Below are 17551 nucleotides of genomic sequence, written 5' to 3'. Positions count from 1 at the left end.
GGAAGTATATGAAATATATGAAGATGTAATGCCTTGGGTAACTTTAGCCACACAAAAAATGAAGACAGAATAGTGCAAAATTGTGCAAAAATGGTTGTGTTTTACAGTCAGAACACATGACATGAAAGAACCAAATACTTTTTAAAAATCAATATTCACACAATGGAAGTGCCGTTATACTTTAGAGGCAGAGAGCAAAGGAACACTTCAGAAACTGCCTTATATAGAACTGCAGTGTAAGAAACAAATGTAAAACTGAAATGCCAGCACAGCTTCTGTCAGACAAGCAGTATGTTTCCTTTGTTGGCTGTGCTGCAGTTACTGAAACACTAACATGCTACTATAATTATAATATAATTATAAGTATATAAGTAAACCCTTACTATTATAATCCATTTCCCAAACAAAATTAAGTCAGTCAGCTATAAGGTCAAAAGTAGACCTTAGTATCAGAATGAAGAGCAATTTGGAGCAGAGTTAATGCATGAATATGAGGTATCTGAGCTTTGTCCAGCAAGAAAGACAATTTAGTTTCAGTTTCTAGATGTTTCTTTGTTAGGCAACCAGCAGATGCCTAGAGTGTAACTAACTAACTCAGACAATGTGTAAATAAAACTTTTAAAAACAAATATTATATATAAAGACATTCAGATTTAATGAAAGGATCAATTCACTTTCCCGATTTTAAATCTAAACCCTTCTGAAATAAAGGGTCAAATAATATTTCTGTGCCATCTGACCCAACTGAAAACATTTGATGGGAAGTACCTTTACATACAACTGAGAAAAAAGAGACAAGGTAATGATCTGATGATCTGTTTTTCACATTATATTTCAAAAATAATTTACCTTTAAGTTGCTTTTCTTGCCATAGCAATTCTCAGTCTTTGCCATATATCACTAGATTATTACTATTGCATTAGCCTTAAAAAAAATACAATAAGATTGTTTTATTTATGAAAATGTCTGGATTTATTATATACAGCACATTGCTATGAAAAATGTATTTTAAGAACCGATGTTCTCCAGGTGTGGAAATGAAGCAGACAAAATCAAAACCATAGGTTTTTGAAACTTTGAGTGTGCTGCAGAATGACTCTTTGCAGTAACTTTGCGCAGTGCTGATACCGTTTGCTGCTTCATGTTGCTTGCATGCATTTAATTTAGAAGGGCTCACTTCCACGGACTGCTTGGCAAGCTCAGTGTGGGCTCTGCAGGTTGAGGTCTGTTATTCTATGAATCACCACAAGTAATTATCTATCCCTTAATTGGAATGTAATTAACAATTCCACCAATGATTTACATCTGACAGTGCGGTCTATCTCATTTCCCCAGAGGACAGCCACGTTAGGTCTGTAACGCTAGCGGTGTGGCTACCCTGAGGTCACCAGCCACTGTCAATACGACAGCTGTTCATATAGGCACGCATGGTCTGGCTGTACATTAGCTCTGTTGGGAGCCAGTAGCTCAGGCTCGGCGTGGTTGGTGCATCTGCTTGGGATCCCCGGCAAACGCTGAGGGCTTGAGGGCAGCTCTGCGTTGCCTTTTCTATAGTGCGTGGTGGTAGCCCAGTACACCAGGCTGTACTTCCCAATCTTGGTAGTTTTAGGCTAAATCAACAAAAACTACACTCATAACTTTGTCTTCAATGCAGAATTATTCTAGCGAGGGTGAGGTGGGTGGAACTGAATAGATAAGACTCGATATATAAAGATTTCACTAGGCACAGTTACTTTTTTCTTCTCCAAAGGGCTAAGTAGTTGCTCTTTTAAAAGGCATTGCTGCAAAAGAACAATCCTTTTATTCTGGTATAATGTTCCATTATCTCTGATGATGAGGACAGCTGTTTAATCATTGTTTTTATGTTCCGAAACGAATATATCAATAATAAGACACAGTGTCTTCTTTATCAAGCAAAAATATTAATGGCATCAATAAAAACAGTCAGTAAATATTACAACATTTAAAAGTGGTAATCACAGAGATACTCTGTGAGTTTATGGCTGGCTAAGTGCCCTCTCACACTTAAAGGCTGGGGAGGGCTTGAGTGGTGTGTCAATGAAAACAGATACTGTAAAGTAGGGCAGGTCAGGAAGGCAGCAGCAGCCTATGCAGCCGTTGTAGGTAAGTGTGCAGCTCAGACTGTGCTGCAGGTGTACAGTGTAACCTGCATGAACGTTTTTTTCTTGTCTTTATTTTATTTCCCTGTCTTAAAATGGGCAAAGCAACTTACTATTTTTAAGACTAAAATTAATTTGTGGTAAATAGGCACTCAGGTGCTATTCTGAAACGCTATTTAGACACTCCACAGTCTTTCAGAATATTTCGCACTGTAGCATTCCTTGCAAGAGTACTGAAGCAAATGATCTGTGTACTTCATGAAAGACGGTAATTCTAAAACTATAAAAAAGGGACAAATTTGATAGCCAAACCTGGACACCCTTCTCTTCTGCAGGACTACACAGGTCTGACACTTTACATTATGAATTGCCTTCTCCAGGTGGCTGAGTTCAATGTAGCTACCCCTAAGAGTTCAACAAGCCACCGATGTATTATGCAGATTATTTTCTCCCATTGTTTTCTTTCAGTCCTGCCTGTGCTTCTCTTCACATCTTTCCACACTGTCTTCTTTCCGTGTCAGCCCAACAATTACCTGGCCATCACTGACAATTCATCTTGCAGTACTGTTTTTCTGAAAAGATTATCAATAGTAGCCCATCAGATTTCTGCATAAACAGAAATGTCTGTATATGGAGAGGGAAAAAATACCTTTCTGCTATTTATTATATCTGCACATAGTGCAATGCAGAGTGGCAGAGACTTAGCATTACTTTAGAGCTAACTTGTGTAACAAGAACAAGTAACCATAATATTTTGTTCAAATCTAACTTGAACAGCTCTGCACAATACTGCTTTACATTGTATGGGCTTACTGCTGACCACCAGTCACCTGCCAGTTCCATGTTTGGACTATACTATTAACAAGTTCAAATACTATTGTAATTTTTTAATGTCTGAGGCACTTGTACACTGTTGGTACAAATTATCTCTAGTCCCGTCCCATCCTTTCAAACTTCCCAGCCCAGCAGTTCAGCAAGATGCGGGGTTTGTTTGCACAGCTACAACATCGCTTTGTCTTTTGGTTTGATAATCTCATCTACCTATTTACTAAAATAAAAATAATAAAAAAATAATTGTTAACATTTGTCAACCAGAAGTTCTTGTAAATAGGCTAGGCCCCAAAAGAAATATATATTTTATAGATAGCATGAAGCACATTCTGTCTCTGTTCAATCTTTCATGAGCTCAGTAATCATGGGCAAGTCACTAAGTCTCTCCGCTTTGCTTTCCTGTACTGGTGAAACAGTTGTGGTAAGAATATTCTGTGATGGTTTAGATGTCTTTGCTAGGGTTTGTGAAACCCTTGGAAGAGTTGGAAATTTTGTACCAGTCACTCCATAGATGAAGCTGAGGACCTAATAGCTTGAATGGGATAGCAAAGCAGAGTAAAATTAATAGAAACCAAGACATAACTCGTATTCTGTACCAGTTAAAAATTTCATTATGAAAATTCAGGCAGTCTGGTGACAAAGGCAGTTTAGATAGCATCAGGGACCAGATCCGTAGCTGATCTGTGGTAATGTCACTGACAACATCTGCATCTTTGTCCCTTTCCTCTTACAGTATCGGTCAGGACGGGATCCTCAGCGAGGCTCAGACAATGTTTCCAATAAGTCTTCAGACAGCGATGTCAGTGATGTATCAGCTGTGTCACGGACAAGCAGTGCTTCACGTTTCAGCAGCACAAGTTACATGTCTGTCCAGTCAGAGCGACCAAGAGGAAACAAGAAAATAAGGTGAGCATGAGGAGCTGTAATGCCAGCCATAGCAGTGTAATTTGTGTAACTGAACATTTATCAATAATGATATTTCAAATTAATATTTACCTATGTTGAAATTTGCAGGGAATTTGCAAAATATAGTCATTTAATTGTCTTCTTCGTCTAATGCTTTTTGAAGTCTTCATGGTATTTGTTTTTAGCCAAGTTTTTCATCTTAGGTTATACTAATATACACTAAAATAACACACATATGCTGTCAGCAAGCACTAGGCATGCTTAGATTTGCACTTTCTGAAAACCATTTTGTAAAATACTTAATATGGCTGAAAAGACAGTTTAATTTGAAAATTTGTGCTGGCAATGATGTCAGAGGTATCTTAATTTCCTTATAAACTAGAGCTGCCGAACTTTTATAGAAGTCTTGTTTAATACTTACACAGACCAATTCAATTTCTTTAATACACTAGTCCAATTTAACGGTAGGTGTACAACCATTGCATTACTCTTCAACGAGCTGTACACAGTGTATCCGTGAGCACAGCACAGCATCTCCTTTGCCTGCGCCCTGTGCACACTCAGAGGAGCTTTGGCTGTAGAAGGAATGAAAGATCATTTTTCTTGGAAGGTGTAACCCACCCGCATCTCTCAGCAAAATTCAATGTCAGCCTATATTAATTCTCTGAATTCTCTCAAGAGGACTCTCTCAAGAGGACTTGAGAGAAATGGTGCATTTGAAAAGATTGTTTAAACATCTGTTTATATGGACATTGTTAGGACCACATTGTTTCTGTCATGCAGTTATGTATACATTTCTAAATGTGATGTATTGCCACGCAACTTTTATTCGAAGAGGGACTTAGAGACTGTCCTAAGGAAATGTCCCAAGGTTCTCTAGTGTAGACTGGAGTCTTAGCCAGCATGGTTTAACTTACAGCTGCTTCCCTCTTTTAGTTTTTATTCCGTTTCTTTTGCATTTCCTTTCTTGTGAGTTCATGCATGTTCTTCTCCATGACCCTAACCTTAATTTATTCTTTTCTTTTTTTTTTCTTTTTGCATGCCTTTTTCAATTTTTGTTGACTTCAGAAGGACAAGGGATATAGAGGGAAAAAAAGAGGGAGGGCTGGAAGGGGATGAACAAGATGGAATATTTCCTGAGGAGGAAGAAAAAGAGGAGGAGGAGGAAAAAGCAAAGGAGCGAGAAATTAATGAAAAAGGGGAAGGGCAAGAGGTGACAGAGAACTGTGATAAGGAGGAAATCAAAGGATCAGGGCATGATGAAAAAGCTCAAGAAGACCAAGCTGAGGAAAGGAAAGAGGATGACAGGTAAAATATACTTTTAATTCTATAGATCTATTCTTCTTTCTCCTGTACCAGGACCCTACTTGCCTTCCCTTTTTCCCCCTTTGCTTAGCTCATTGTCTGTGTTCTCGGCAGTTTTTTTGCTTTCAGTCATGATGTTGTCGTATTTAAGCAAGGTTCACTCTCAGCTTCAGTGAACTTGTTCTGCATACCAAATGATGCAGCGCACTAACTTGACTCATTGTTATGCATGCGACTACAGCATAATATTTTTTAAATTGATTTAGACTAGAGTTTGGCTTTGACTATAATAAACAATAGAAAATGTAAGATTCCTTGTTATATTCCCTGTTTGAATTATTTCAGAGAAAAATCTTTTGTTGAGTGATATCTCAGCAGTATCCAAACCATCTTTACTTTCATTTGTGGCAGTATTAAAAAAGATAATTTGGATTTATTTTTTTTTAATCCTCTTTGTGTAGGCTGATAAATGTGCATATTGATCGACAATCGACGTGGATAAGGAGAGCTTTCCCTTTTCCTGTTCCACGTGAATAACTGTCATAGGTTGCTGTATTGTGGAGGGGTCACGTACCTCTGCTGCCATATTGTGTCCGGAAACGTTTCAGCACAATTGGCTCTGGTTTTATCAGATAATATTCTAGACTTATACATTTTACCACAATTCCTTTGAACTTTTAATGTAAATGAGTGACATTTTGTATTGCAAAATCCATGTAATTTGCATTATGAGAAACACAATATTCCTTCTTTCTTCATTAGCAAAAAAATGAGTTTGAGATTTGCTGAATATGCTTGAACCCCTTCTCACCTACACAAGAATGGCAGAAAATCTCAGGAAAAAATACTTTCTTTTAACCTGCTAATGCTGCAGTACCTATAGATAACTTATGCCTGTAAAACTGTGCTCATATATATTAAGGTAAGCACAGAGCACTCTATGGCAATTCACTTTCTTCCTTTGCTACAAAAACTTACATGTGTACATGCCTGTACATACACACACATGTGAACATGCATGAAGCAAAGGTGATCCAAAAAGAGAATCAAAATCTGTAGTGTTCAGTCTGGGGTGGTATGGGCCAATATAGCCATACTACTGCCTTTATACATCAGGTGCCACCATTCCTTCACTCATGTGAGTGCCTTTTAGAATTCAGCAAAAGCAGCTGTTTAGAAACAGCTAAGGAAAGGATGTTATAAAGACCTTTTTCTCTCCTGGCTCCCACTAAGTTCCCACTTTAATGGATCTGGAAGTCGTGCCTCTCAAAAAGCATGACCCTATTCCTGGTTTCCAGCTTTCTGCTCAGGTTAGTCTTCAGCCAAAATGCTGTCCCTCACAGAAAGTAAAGTCCTCTGAGAAAAAAACTCTTTTTCCCCATGCCAGTTTGTTCCTCTGCTTGTTAGCTGCTCTCTGCCTTCACGAAGAAGCCGCACAAGTCAGGAGTCGCTGCTTCATGGAGAAACAAGGTATTACTAAGTGGCTTCTCTGCAGTGACTTTTGCTTGTGTTACATTCTGGCTCCCGACATGAAAATCAGTCTCTGTTATTGTTTGCCCACTTTGTCCTTTTTGACCACTTTTAGTATGCAAGTTGTGAATAAAAAGGAAAGTTTCTTTATATCCACCTTCCTTTCCCCTGGTACAATAAATGCCCATCTTTTTAGTATTGTCTAAATATTCTTCTAGGGTAAGAAGAAAACTGAAAAGCACAGATTGATTCCCATATAACTACAGGTATATGTACACATTTATTACACACATAGTTGTGTATCATTAACATACTGAAATATCGTGACTTGTGTATTCAGTGGATAAACCTGAAAGCAGGATTAATCCTAAGCATTGTTGCAAACTCAGTGCCTTCTGCTCTCTTGTTTGGCAATTTATAAGATACCTTATACCTGGCAATTTATAAGATAGTTATTAGATAAGTTAACAGCTTCAGCTTTCCAAAAGATGTTTTCAGACCCGCCACCAATATTAAACAATCACCAAAGCATCACTTAGAAATTAAACATCTCAACAGGTATTTGAGAGGCCCAACAGAACCAAAGCAGTCAGCTCATCCAACACAGAATAGTACTAAATTATCATCTAGTTCTTCAGATCTTGGGCATGAAGAAAAGCTATATTGCAGATGGGAATTTTCAACAAATATTTTTACTTCAGAGGTGTATCTTCAGTTGAACAGAAGTCACCTTTCCTCTGGGCAATCTGGAACACAGGGGCTGTTCTCAATCATTCCACCATCAAGAAGTAGCTCATTAAGGATACATCATACCTCTTGATGTCACTGTGCTTATATACTTTATGAGCAATGGTAATAGTCACACCAAGGGCTTCAGTCTGCTGAGATCATGAGTGGGTTCAGTGTAACTTAAATGACTGTGAAGACAGATATCCATCATGGATTATCCCATGTCTACTTTAAAGAGTTCCTCAGTGCATTAAACTGCATTAGCTTTTGGAGCACTGCAGCACAGTAAATCAATAAATCTTTTTTTGGCAGAAATAGCTGTAGCATCAGATTTTACCTTCATTAAACCTTGTAAAACTAAACCTTGGCATATGGTTGACCTATAGGGAAAACATAATTGTGTTGTTTCTTGGCAATATATGTTAGTAAAGAGAAAGCACGGATCAAGCTTCCCTGTTGCAATCTTTAAGGATCCCTTATGTACAGTTCCCCGACATTATTTCCAATTCCGGCTCCCTGATGATATCAGGGACAAAAAAAAAAAAAAAAAAAAGCCCTCTTAGATCTAACGTGTGAGCATTCGTAATTTTTATTGCAGGAAATCTGCTTAAGACTGCTCTAAATCTTAACCTTGCTTAACATTTTTCTAAATATCAATCCTAAGCATTCATTCTGGTAGTCACGATAGTTTTGTGTTATCATATGAATACACAGCAATTGTAATCACAGAGCAGGATTTCACTGTGCTACACACTGTTGAAGTACAGAAGAAAAATACAACCTCTGTTCCAAGCACACAGAGCCTAAATCATGAGATGACATATGACTCCAGAGAAGGAAAAACAGGAGAATTAAGAAATGTTCCACATGACAGGAGATAGTTATAATACTGGGTAGGGGACATCTTGACAACAGAGAGTGTGAAAGGGATATTTGAAGAAAGAAAATAAGATAGTTTTGTGAATGTCTCTGGAGAGCTCTTTTCAAGCATTAGAGACAATGAGGAAAAAACATGAGGTGCTTACTAAAAGTATATCAAGTGGATGATGGGGCAAGTATGATGAGCAGCAGGAGCTGATCTTTCCGTCTTGAATGTGATAAGGAACAACTGCTAAAATACTAGAAAATAAAGATTAATTACGTACAACTGGATAAAAGAGAGTATAGCTTTTTACCGATGTATAGAGAAAGATGACACAGCCAAATTGAAAGGTTATGAAACTTACCTTTCCTACAGTATCCTGGAAGGGATTAGGGTAGGTAAATTGCCAGGGCTGGAGAAAAGCACTGCAGTAGCTGGCATCTGAAATGGTGAGAGAGTGGACAAAACAATTAGCTGTGTGGGCAGACAGAGAGGGTAAAGGTGTGAAATAGAAAGCACATGCAAGTCACAAAAAAGTAGACCTAATATGAAGCCTGAATTAAAAGGCCTGCCCAAACAGCAGGTCTGAATGACACGCATGATCCACATGGCTGGGAGAACAAGCAGAAGAGAGGTCTTGAAGGGAAATACTGAATTTAACAGCACGGAGTTGAGATCCGTGATTCACAAGGAGGTGCTAAAGAGATTTTAGTGTAGGCAGGAGGAGACAGGGGAGATGAGAGGGAGGTTTTCTTGCAGAGAAGATAATGCCTTGATGTAGTGTTGATGAAGGGATGATGTTTGAGGGATAGCAATAGAGCAGACACTGCTACAGCCCTGTGGGACCATCTGGGTGAGCAGAAAATGAGAATCTACCAGAGCACGTTTTGAATGAAAGGTTAGAGAGAGAAAAAATTGAGAGGGGATGAACTGTGGGAACTAAGGGAAGTAACATTAGAGCATGGTTAATTGTAGCAGAGCAAAGAAGAAACCAGTGTATTCTTGAAATCTTAAGAAGTCGTTAAAGACTTTTGCAGGAGTAGTTTCAACTGAATGCAAAAATGGAAAGATAGTGTTTGGAAAGGGCTGAAATGTAATTGGACAACAAAAACTCAAGAGATTTACTTAAACCAATGTGTTCAATTAATTCAGAGATGAAAAGGAGAAAGGAGATGTGGCTGTAGTTGTAGAACTGATGAGAGCAAGACTAGAGGTTCTGCATTATTTTCTAAAGGGATATGCTAAAGCTTGTTTCTATGATTTAGGGAAAGAGCCAGTGATGACCAGGTGGCTAGAGGTAAGAATAAGGAAAAAGGCATAGCGAGGGAAGGAAATCAGAAGATAGCATACAATCACTTAGGCAAATCAAACAGTTGAGGACAAGATCCAGTGAAAAATTTCTGCGTCCATGACAGGAGCAAGGGGAGAGAAATGCATAAAGAGGAGAATGCAGAGACAGCACAGAAGAATTGGTCGTATATTTTGCTAGGTATCAGAAGAAATCAATGACATCTCGTGAAGAAAAGAAGTGAATGCTAAAGGACAGTAGAAGAAACAGAGCTGATAAAGTAGGAAGATAACACAACTCAGGAAGGAGAATTTGTAGTAGAAAAAGTAGCCGTGATGTAGTTTTTCAAAGGCACTTGAAGATACACGAAACAGAGTGCAGGATGTAGCTTTAAGTAATGGATTGGTTCAGATACAAAACTTTTGCTCTTCCTCATGGTTCTTCATGCTCGCTGTGCCCTTTCCCTTGTTAGGTATAAAGATTCATTTCAAATTAACTTTCTAGTTCTTTTTTTTGTATCATTCAGTCAAAAAAACTTTAAAGAATTTAATTTGTACGTTTTAAAACTTATTCCTGATGTGTATTTGTTCCTTAGTTTTTCAATATATTGTAACCTTAGTATTTCAGGTTTTATGAGCTTTCCACTGTGATTGCAGCTATTATCAGATAAATGTAGTGTTTTGCAAGGCTGGATGAAAAAGCTTGTCAATTCATTCTGTGCAAGCTCCTTCACAGGTGTAGAAGCCAATAACATTTTTTGAAAATCTATAGTCTGGTAAAAATACCAAAAACTGTGCACAAGATAACAAGCATCAAGAATCCATTTTCCATGTGCATATGCTATTTGGTTTCTTAAAGCTATTTCAGAATGATTATAATGATTGCTCCAACTGCACCACTGGATGAAAGTATTTAATTGTGCCTAACTTTTCTAGCCAAACAGGACATAGGTTTATAAGGGAAGCTGTAGCCTGAGACTCTTTCCCCACTGCATGATCAGTCCCTTAGCAAAACTGCAGTACAGGCAGTCTGTGCTCCCAATACCTCTAGCTATGTATATATACATATAGCATCCACCCAGTGTAATTTCTGCCATGGCGGGAGAGAGAATTTGGGTACAGTTATGCCAATATTCATGTAATTTTTCAGAGAAAACATGTCAGCATGCAGTTTCCTACAGCTCTCAACCCAAGATGTCAGTGTAAAAACTTTTTTAACATCACAACTAAGTGACCTTGCCATTCCTAGGATGAGAACAGCAGGTTGCAGTACAATGTTCACCAGGTCTTTTCAGCTGCAAAACATTTCATTATTCAGGCAGCCGGGGCAGGTATGATGGACTAAGTCCTTGAGCAAAAAGCAGCAACTTCATTCTCCATCCCCCAACATAACTCTTCTGCATACTTCTCACTATAAAAGCAGAAAGCTGCTAATGTATTGCTAGTCTGTGACTCTGAAATCAGAGGACCTAAAATAAACTGTTTTTCAGTAAGATTTCATTAGTATTATTGGGCTGTGTAGAGTCTTTTAGCAATTCACAGCAAATTCTTGCCCCATTTGGAGCATAGATTCAAAATCATTAGGTTTTAATGCAAGCTTTTTAACTTTAGTATTCCAAAATGAGGCAAATCTTCAAAAGCTGCAAATTAAGAGAGCTACTGTGTCTGCAGCAACACAGACAGTCAATAATTTAGCTATTTGGTTTTTTACACTTTTGTGGATGACATACAGAAGAAAATTATCTGTGCCTTCTAGAAAAATATCATGGAAAAGGATACAAAATGTCAGTGGTTCAGAAAGGAATTATATGAATTCATCTATTTGTTGTGAAATCTATACTGAGAGCAGAATACAAATCATTTAAGAAATCTAGCCAAGTCACCTGTTTCTAAGTTATTCATTACAATCCATTGAACCCTTGGAGACCCATTTTTTCCTGTTACTTTGGAGTAAGTACAAAAGATGTATGGACTCCTTTACAGCTAGTAAACCTATTTTGATCCACTGGGAAATGGAATAATAGAATCATATTATAGAATCCTAGAATGGTTTGGGTTGGAAGGGACCTCAAAGATCATCTAGTTCCAACCCCCCTGCCATGGGCAGGGACACCCTCCACTAGACCACGTTGCCCAAAGCCCCATCCAACCTGGCCTTGAACACTTCCAGGGATGGGGCATCCACAGCTTCTCTGGGCAACCTGTTCCAGCGCCTCACCACTCTAACAGTAAAGAATTTCTTTCTAACATCTAATCTAAATCGACCCTCCTTCAGCTTAAACCCGTTACCCCTTGTCCTGTCACTGCACTCCCTCATAAACAGTCCCTCACCATCTTTCCTGTAGGCCCATTCAGGTACTGGAAGGCCACAATTAGGTCTCCCTAGGGCCTTCTCTTCTCCAGGCTGAACAATCCCAACTCTCTCAGCCTGTCCTCAGAGGAGAGGTGCTCCAGCCCTCTAATCAGCTTCGTGGCCCTCCTCTGGACTCTCTCCAACAGCTCCATGTCTCTCCTGTACTGGGGCCCCCAGAGCTGGATGCAGTACTTCAGGTGGGGTCTCATAAGAGCAGACTAGAGGAGGTAATAAATAGAGGCAGTAATAAAGTAATGAATTTGGAAGTACACATTATTAGTAGGTGAACAGTGAAAGCACCTCATTTGAAACAGTCTGCAGCTTTGAGATATGGTGCCCAGCAGCGAAGTCAGACATTTTTTCTTTGACAGCAGCACAATATCATTGAGACTGCTTCCCTCTCCATGAAATGCAGCCTGCACTTCAACCTCTGTTGAGTCAGCTCTGACCTGTGATCCAGAAAGCACTGATTTACTCCTGTTACTAAAGGTTATTTAAAAACAACGCACCAGTAGTTTAAAAAAAAAATAGAGGTGCAGATGGAAAGCCCTGTAGACATGCACTGAAGCAGTGATGAAGGGAAAAATTAAAACAAGGATTTGAAGCAAATGTAAATGTTGAAATTAGTTTTTGCACTTTCAAGGGTCTTAAAAGAGACTCATTTTGTGAAGATATTTAGAACTAGATTCAATCATAAATTATTCAATAGACAGACTTTTTAATCTTTTTTTGTACAGGATTGACCATAACAGGTCTGTGGACAAGAATAGCAACAGCAACAGTTGGGGTAGGAACTGTGGGGTAGGAACTTCGAAAAACAAGGAATTGAATGTTGAAGCCCATCAGGCTTTTCTTTCTTTGATATTATGATTCTGTGGTTCTGTCTTAGTGCTGTATATTTTCACGATTTTTACCTGACTACTATTTTAATAGAAAAGTGAAAAGATTATATAAAAAATAATATAGTTCCTTTTCTGATTCCTCTAAATGTACTTCATTAAAAATAATTCATAAACTTATCACTTAGCCTTCTAAGAAACAAACATAAACTCCTTCTCGTTACTTCCTAAAAGTATTTCTAAAACAATTACTGGTTTGGTGTCAGTGCCTTTGAGGCACATTGCCAGACCCAACTGGCAAGCATGATATTTTAACCAAGGGTCCAGGGCCCAGTGCTGGTCTTACTATTGCTTACTTAATACCTACCGTAAGATGATACTCCAATGATTTGACATTGCCCATCTATCTGAATTTAGTTATTTGACCAAGCATCTGAACATTGTGGTTCACTGCTATCACTGTACCTGCATGGTGTTTGTACTCAGTCTATAAAGTCCTATAAAGGTGCTACCTAAACAAGCTGGGAGATGTGTCATCAGGTGACCTCTAGTAGGAAATAAACCTATATATTTCCCTACTGAGAGCCCGGCGCTTCCCACGCTGTAGCCATAATATAAGCACTATTCCTGTGGAGGCCCAAGGTAAACAAGAGGAGCCTTTGCTCCAAACAAGTGTGGTGTACAACGTGCACATCGCCTCAGCAGGGAGTTCTGGTCATAGACCTGTCCTCCCCACGTCAGAAAAACAAAGTTGGCAGACTTGTGTTCAGAAAGCTGTAAGCCAAGTTTCCTCACAACATATTTTCTTTTTATGATTGTCTTAGGTTTTCTGTATGCTTTTCTAATTTCCCCCAGAGGCCCCAAGTGACTCAAAGTCATTTTGTCAAAGTGACAGAAGTCAGACAGGCAAGATCGTGATGTCCTAGATAATGTCTCTTTGGTTGAGGTAATTATGGCTTCAGATCTCTTGCTCGTGTCCATTTAGCTCTGAGTCCCAGAAGATCAATTCAGAGAGATGCTATGGGTTTGTGAGAATGTTATCAGTGCCTATTCTGACCCTGATTTTTTGGAGTCCTCAAGCAACCTGAATTTACAAGGAATGAAGTAAATGTCAGAGCTCCTTTATTCTTTAGACGCCCGCTGCCACACACATTCACATAAGCAGTACAAGGAGCATGAGCATATCCACATCAGTACTAATCAAAGCACTACAGTCTTTCATAAGTGAAGTACAGATGCAGCTATAGCGAAATCCACACAGCAATTTATTTAAATAAAACCATTTCAGGACATCTGGCTCTTCCCTGTGTATTACATGATTTACCCCTTAATGTAATCTCAGTAGCGCATCCTATCCAGTTCCTGCATGTCTATCTTTCAAAGTTTTCTAGCTGTCAAAGTGTTTTCTAAAGAAGAAAATCTTCCTTAGAGCTAGTTTCAGTTTAGCAAGTAAAGATGATAAATCATGGTTCCTCTTATCCTGAGGCAATACAGGATGTCTCTTATCTCTATATGTTTTTGAGAATTTCTGCCTTCAACTCTGAATTTTTTCTCACTTTCCAGACTTGATTTTATATTATTTCTCTGGTGGTTTTAGGTCTGGGACACATAGTGGATTTAAAGTCTGGTTTATCAATTCACTGCCTGCTTCTCTTTTCATAGAGCCCTTTTCCTTCCTTCAAGGAAGGAATCTGGGCAGCACTAAGCAAGCTTGCAGTATAGCTTGTGACTTAGTCAGCAGTGTTAATACAGAAAACAGAATGACTCCTCTCTTCCATCTCTGTTGGATGACTGTAATTCAACAGTGTGTTTGAAGAAACACATAGCATTTAACTTTTGGATTAAGTACATGCAAGGTGCATTTCTGTAACAGACACTCTCAATTAAATCAGGTTGCCCACTGTCAGTTTTAATTTGGTGAGCTTGTTGTTACCCTGCTTTTACAAATGCAACTGCATCTTTGCCAGGCTAGGTTTAAGAAGATGCTTTCTCAACTCAGAGATTTTGGATGTTATTCAAAACTGACTCTGTCTTTGTTTGGAATATACTTATTTTACTGCCAAGCCTTCAGAGCTCATATGGACCGCTTCTATTTACAAATTAATATCAAACTAATATGACAGCTGACTAATGCAAGACTTTTAGACCTCAGCTAGTTGTCTCACTAGCCTTCTTTTGAATTCACACATAGAAAATGGCTGGTTTAGTTCACTGTATCAAAGAAAGGGATTTCTGCAAAGGTTCACTACTGTTAGCAGGGTAATACAGCTTTTCTGTAACTTTGTAAAGGAAAATTTGAAAGTTTATCAACAGTAGATGACTGCGAATATAATAAATTTTGTTATAAATTTAATATAATTTAATTTAAATTTAAAAGTTGCTGTAAATTAAAAAAATGTTATAAATTGTATTTTTAAATAAAAAATGTCCAATTATTCTCTCAGAGATGATGAGAACTTTTATCAAAAATCTCTGACACTCTATGAGGAATTCAACTGCTAGCGTTTGGAAACAGTTACCTGTCACAGTGTTTTTTCTACATCACTCATTTGTTGTGGTTATGTCTGGTAAGTAACCCAATGACTTGACCCCAAATGATTTTGAAATTTATTCCTATTAAAAAAAACCCCACCATGCTAGTCATGATACGGAAAAAGCTATGCCTCTATTATATGCCTCTATTAATTTGTAATAATGAAGCAGCATGCACAGCTTGATATCTAGCAGAGTGGGGAAGATCCAGTTCAAGTCAACCTAAGTACTGTAACAGGTGAGGTATTTCTGATTTATAATGAAAGAGACCTTTGAAACAGATACTTCATGTAAAAATATTGTTACTTTTATTTTGAGATGTGCACACAAGTTTTCTTTCAATAATAATATACATAACAGAATAGATTATAATCACTGCTTTTTTGTTTCCCACCAACTTTCTTGTTATAATATCAATAAAATAAACCTGATAATTAAGTAAGTCCAGTAGCTATTAGAGAGTTATATCACAAATGAGTTAATAGGATAATTTTTGACCAAGTGAATCTCAGGAGACTAAGTCATTACAATTTTGAACCTGCACTATCTCTCTGATGTGAATTGGCAGATGAGTACGTGCACTGGCTGGAAGCATTGTTCCCATGGAAATGTTATTTGCTACATCACAGCTGTCCCCATAATGCTGTTTTTGTTAAATTTCTTCAGCAAATTAATGAAATGAGAGCCTCTCCAAATGAGTTAAGAGGTCTATTAAGAATGGCATTAAAATTCCTCTCCTGCCTGTAAAAAGCTGTAAACAAAATCTTCAGCGGGCCTTCCAGTCTCACAAGAGACACGTGTTAGAAAATATCTGTTATAACAATTGAAAAATTGTTAAAATCCTTTCCCTAAGACATCACAGCACACAGCTGTACTCTACACTTGGCAAAGTGGATTTTTACTATTGCAGGTGCTTTATTTTCATTAGAGATTATTACCAGAGAACAAAGCTAAATGACAGGGAAGTAGTAATATTGACTTTGTATTGGGAAAAAAAGAAACCTGCAAGATCCACCAAATGACTTAAGTGTAAATCTGATTCTCCAATACATACACTTTTGACGGAGCAGCAAGATTATATGTTTTCATTTCCAATTCTGCTGTAAAGAAGACTGCAAAAATACAATCAAAATCCTCAAAAATCCCACTAACAATATATGGTATAATGGATAGTATTGATATCTACTCCTTCGCATTTAAAAATATGAATAATATTGTTTTAGTAAAGTGTGTTTGTTGGTAAGTGAAAAACAAACACAATTAAGATTGTCATAACAATTTTAGTCTATCATTCATACTTAGAATAGCATTTTTATTTATTCTTTGTAAAATACGTGATTTTCTTTGTAATTTGTCAGTGATCATGGAGTCACCGGGTGTAAGGATTCTGTACTGCTCCCTCTGCTGCTTTCCGCCACAGACTGTCATGGTTCAGGGCCAGGCCCTGATTTAAAAGTCGATTTTATATAACATTAGCAGCATTTTACTCCTGCAGAACTCCTGCTGATGTGATAGGTTATTGAAAAGGGAAGAGGAAGTTTTTCCTACATCTACCAACACAAAATATGTGTCTTGTGGGTATGTTAGTGAGGAAGACGACAGAAGGAAGAGCAGGGAGAGGTAGAGATGGGAGAACATGCCAGGTAACAGTTATGGGTTATGGGTAATGACTGCTCAGTTCAGCGAGTGACTAGCTGAGCTACAGAGCTGGGGTTCCTGGCGCTGGGACTTATTCTGAGCTGGCAGATGGATTATGAAATTATTTAACAAATGAGATGCAGGGAAAGAGAAGTGTTCACCTTACAAGAGTCCGATTATTGTTTTGATAAGTCAAGGAGAGAAAAATGCGATGGTGGCAGAGGATATCTGAACAGATCTGATCTGTGTTCTTTGAATGACCATGTTGTCCTACAATTTGGATTTGGGCCTGTTCGTCATTTGTATTTCTTGCCTATGAAGAAAGACTGAGTCAGGGTATTTTCCTTGTTTAGCCTCTCTTGTTGCTGCCTGTTGGACTGCTTAATGTACAGAAAGAATGGACAGTACTGCCCTGTGCAACAACATAGGATGCCTGCAAAAATCTTAATGAGGTTCTTTAACCTGGGGGACTTCATAATTGCTTTTTATAGCAGTAACAGCTTTCAGGGGACTCATTGTCTTTAGTTTCTCCATCCCAGTTCTGGTTGGTTTGTCACATATTGTAAATCTCAACAGGGATGATAAAGCACAAGGACTCCCAGGTGTCAGTGGGGGTTTTTATTTTGTGTTTTGTTTTGTTTTGTTTTTCTGGTCTGAACAAAAGGTTCCTGAGGAAAGT

At 38.2% G+C, this 17551-nt stretch overlaps 1 protein-coding gene across 36 annotated transcripts in view; it reads left to right on the top strand.

Annotated features, from left to right (window-relative positions):
* The window catches only part of RIMS2 (regulating synaptic membrane exocytosis 2), a 503290-nt gene that overhangs the window by 418544 nt on the left and 67195 nt on the right, over positions 1-17551 (top strand). For 30 of the 36 annotated variants that reach the window (XM_075743530.1, XM_075743545.1, XM_075743546.1 and 27 more), the window contains one exon: positions 3685-3857. The exons of the other annotated variants lie outside the window; for them this stretch is intronic. In XM_075743530.1, coding sequence (XP_075599645.1) covers positions 3685-3857 — 173 coding nt within the window. The remainder of the gene's footprint in view (positions 1-3684; positions 3858-17551) is intronic. 36 annotated transcript variants of the gene reach the window in all.

The sequence above is a fragment of the Balearica regulorum genome, chromosome 2, assembly GCF_011004875.1.
Source record: "Balearica regulorum gibbericeps isolate bBalReg1 chromosome 2, bBalReg1.pri, whole genome shotgun sequence".
Lineage (NCBI taxonomy): Eukaryota > Metazoa > Chordata > Aves > Gruiformes > Gruidae > Balearica > Balearica regulorum.
Note: the sequence above shows the minus strand (reverse complement) of the source record. Positions and strands in the feature narration are given on the sequence as shown.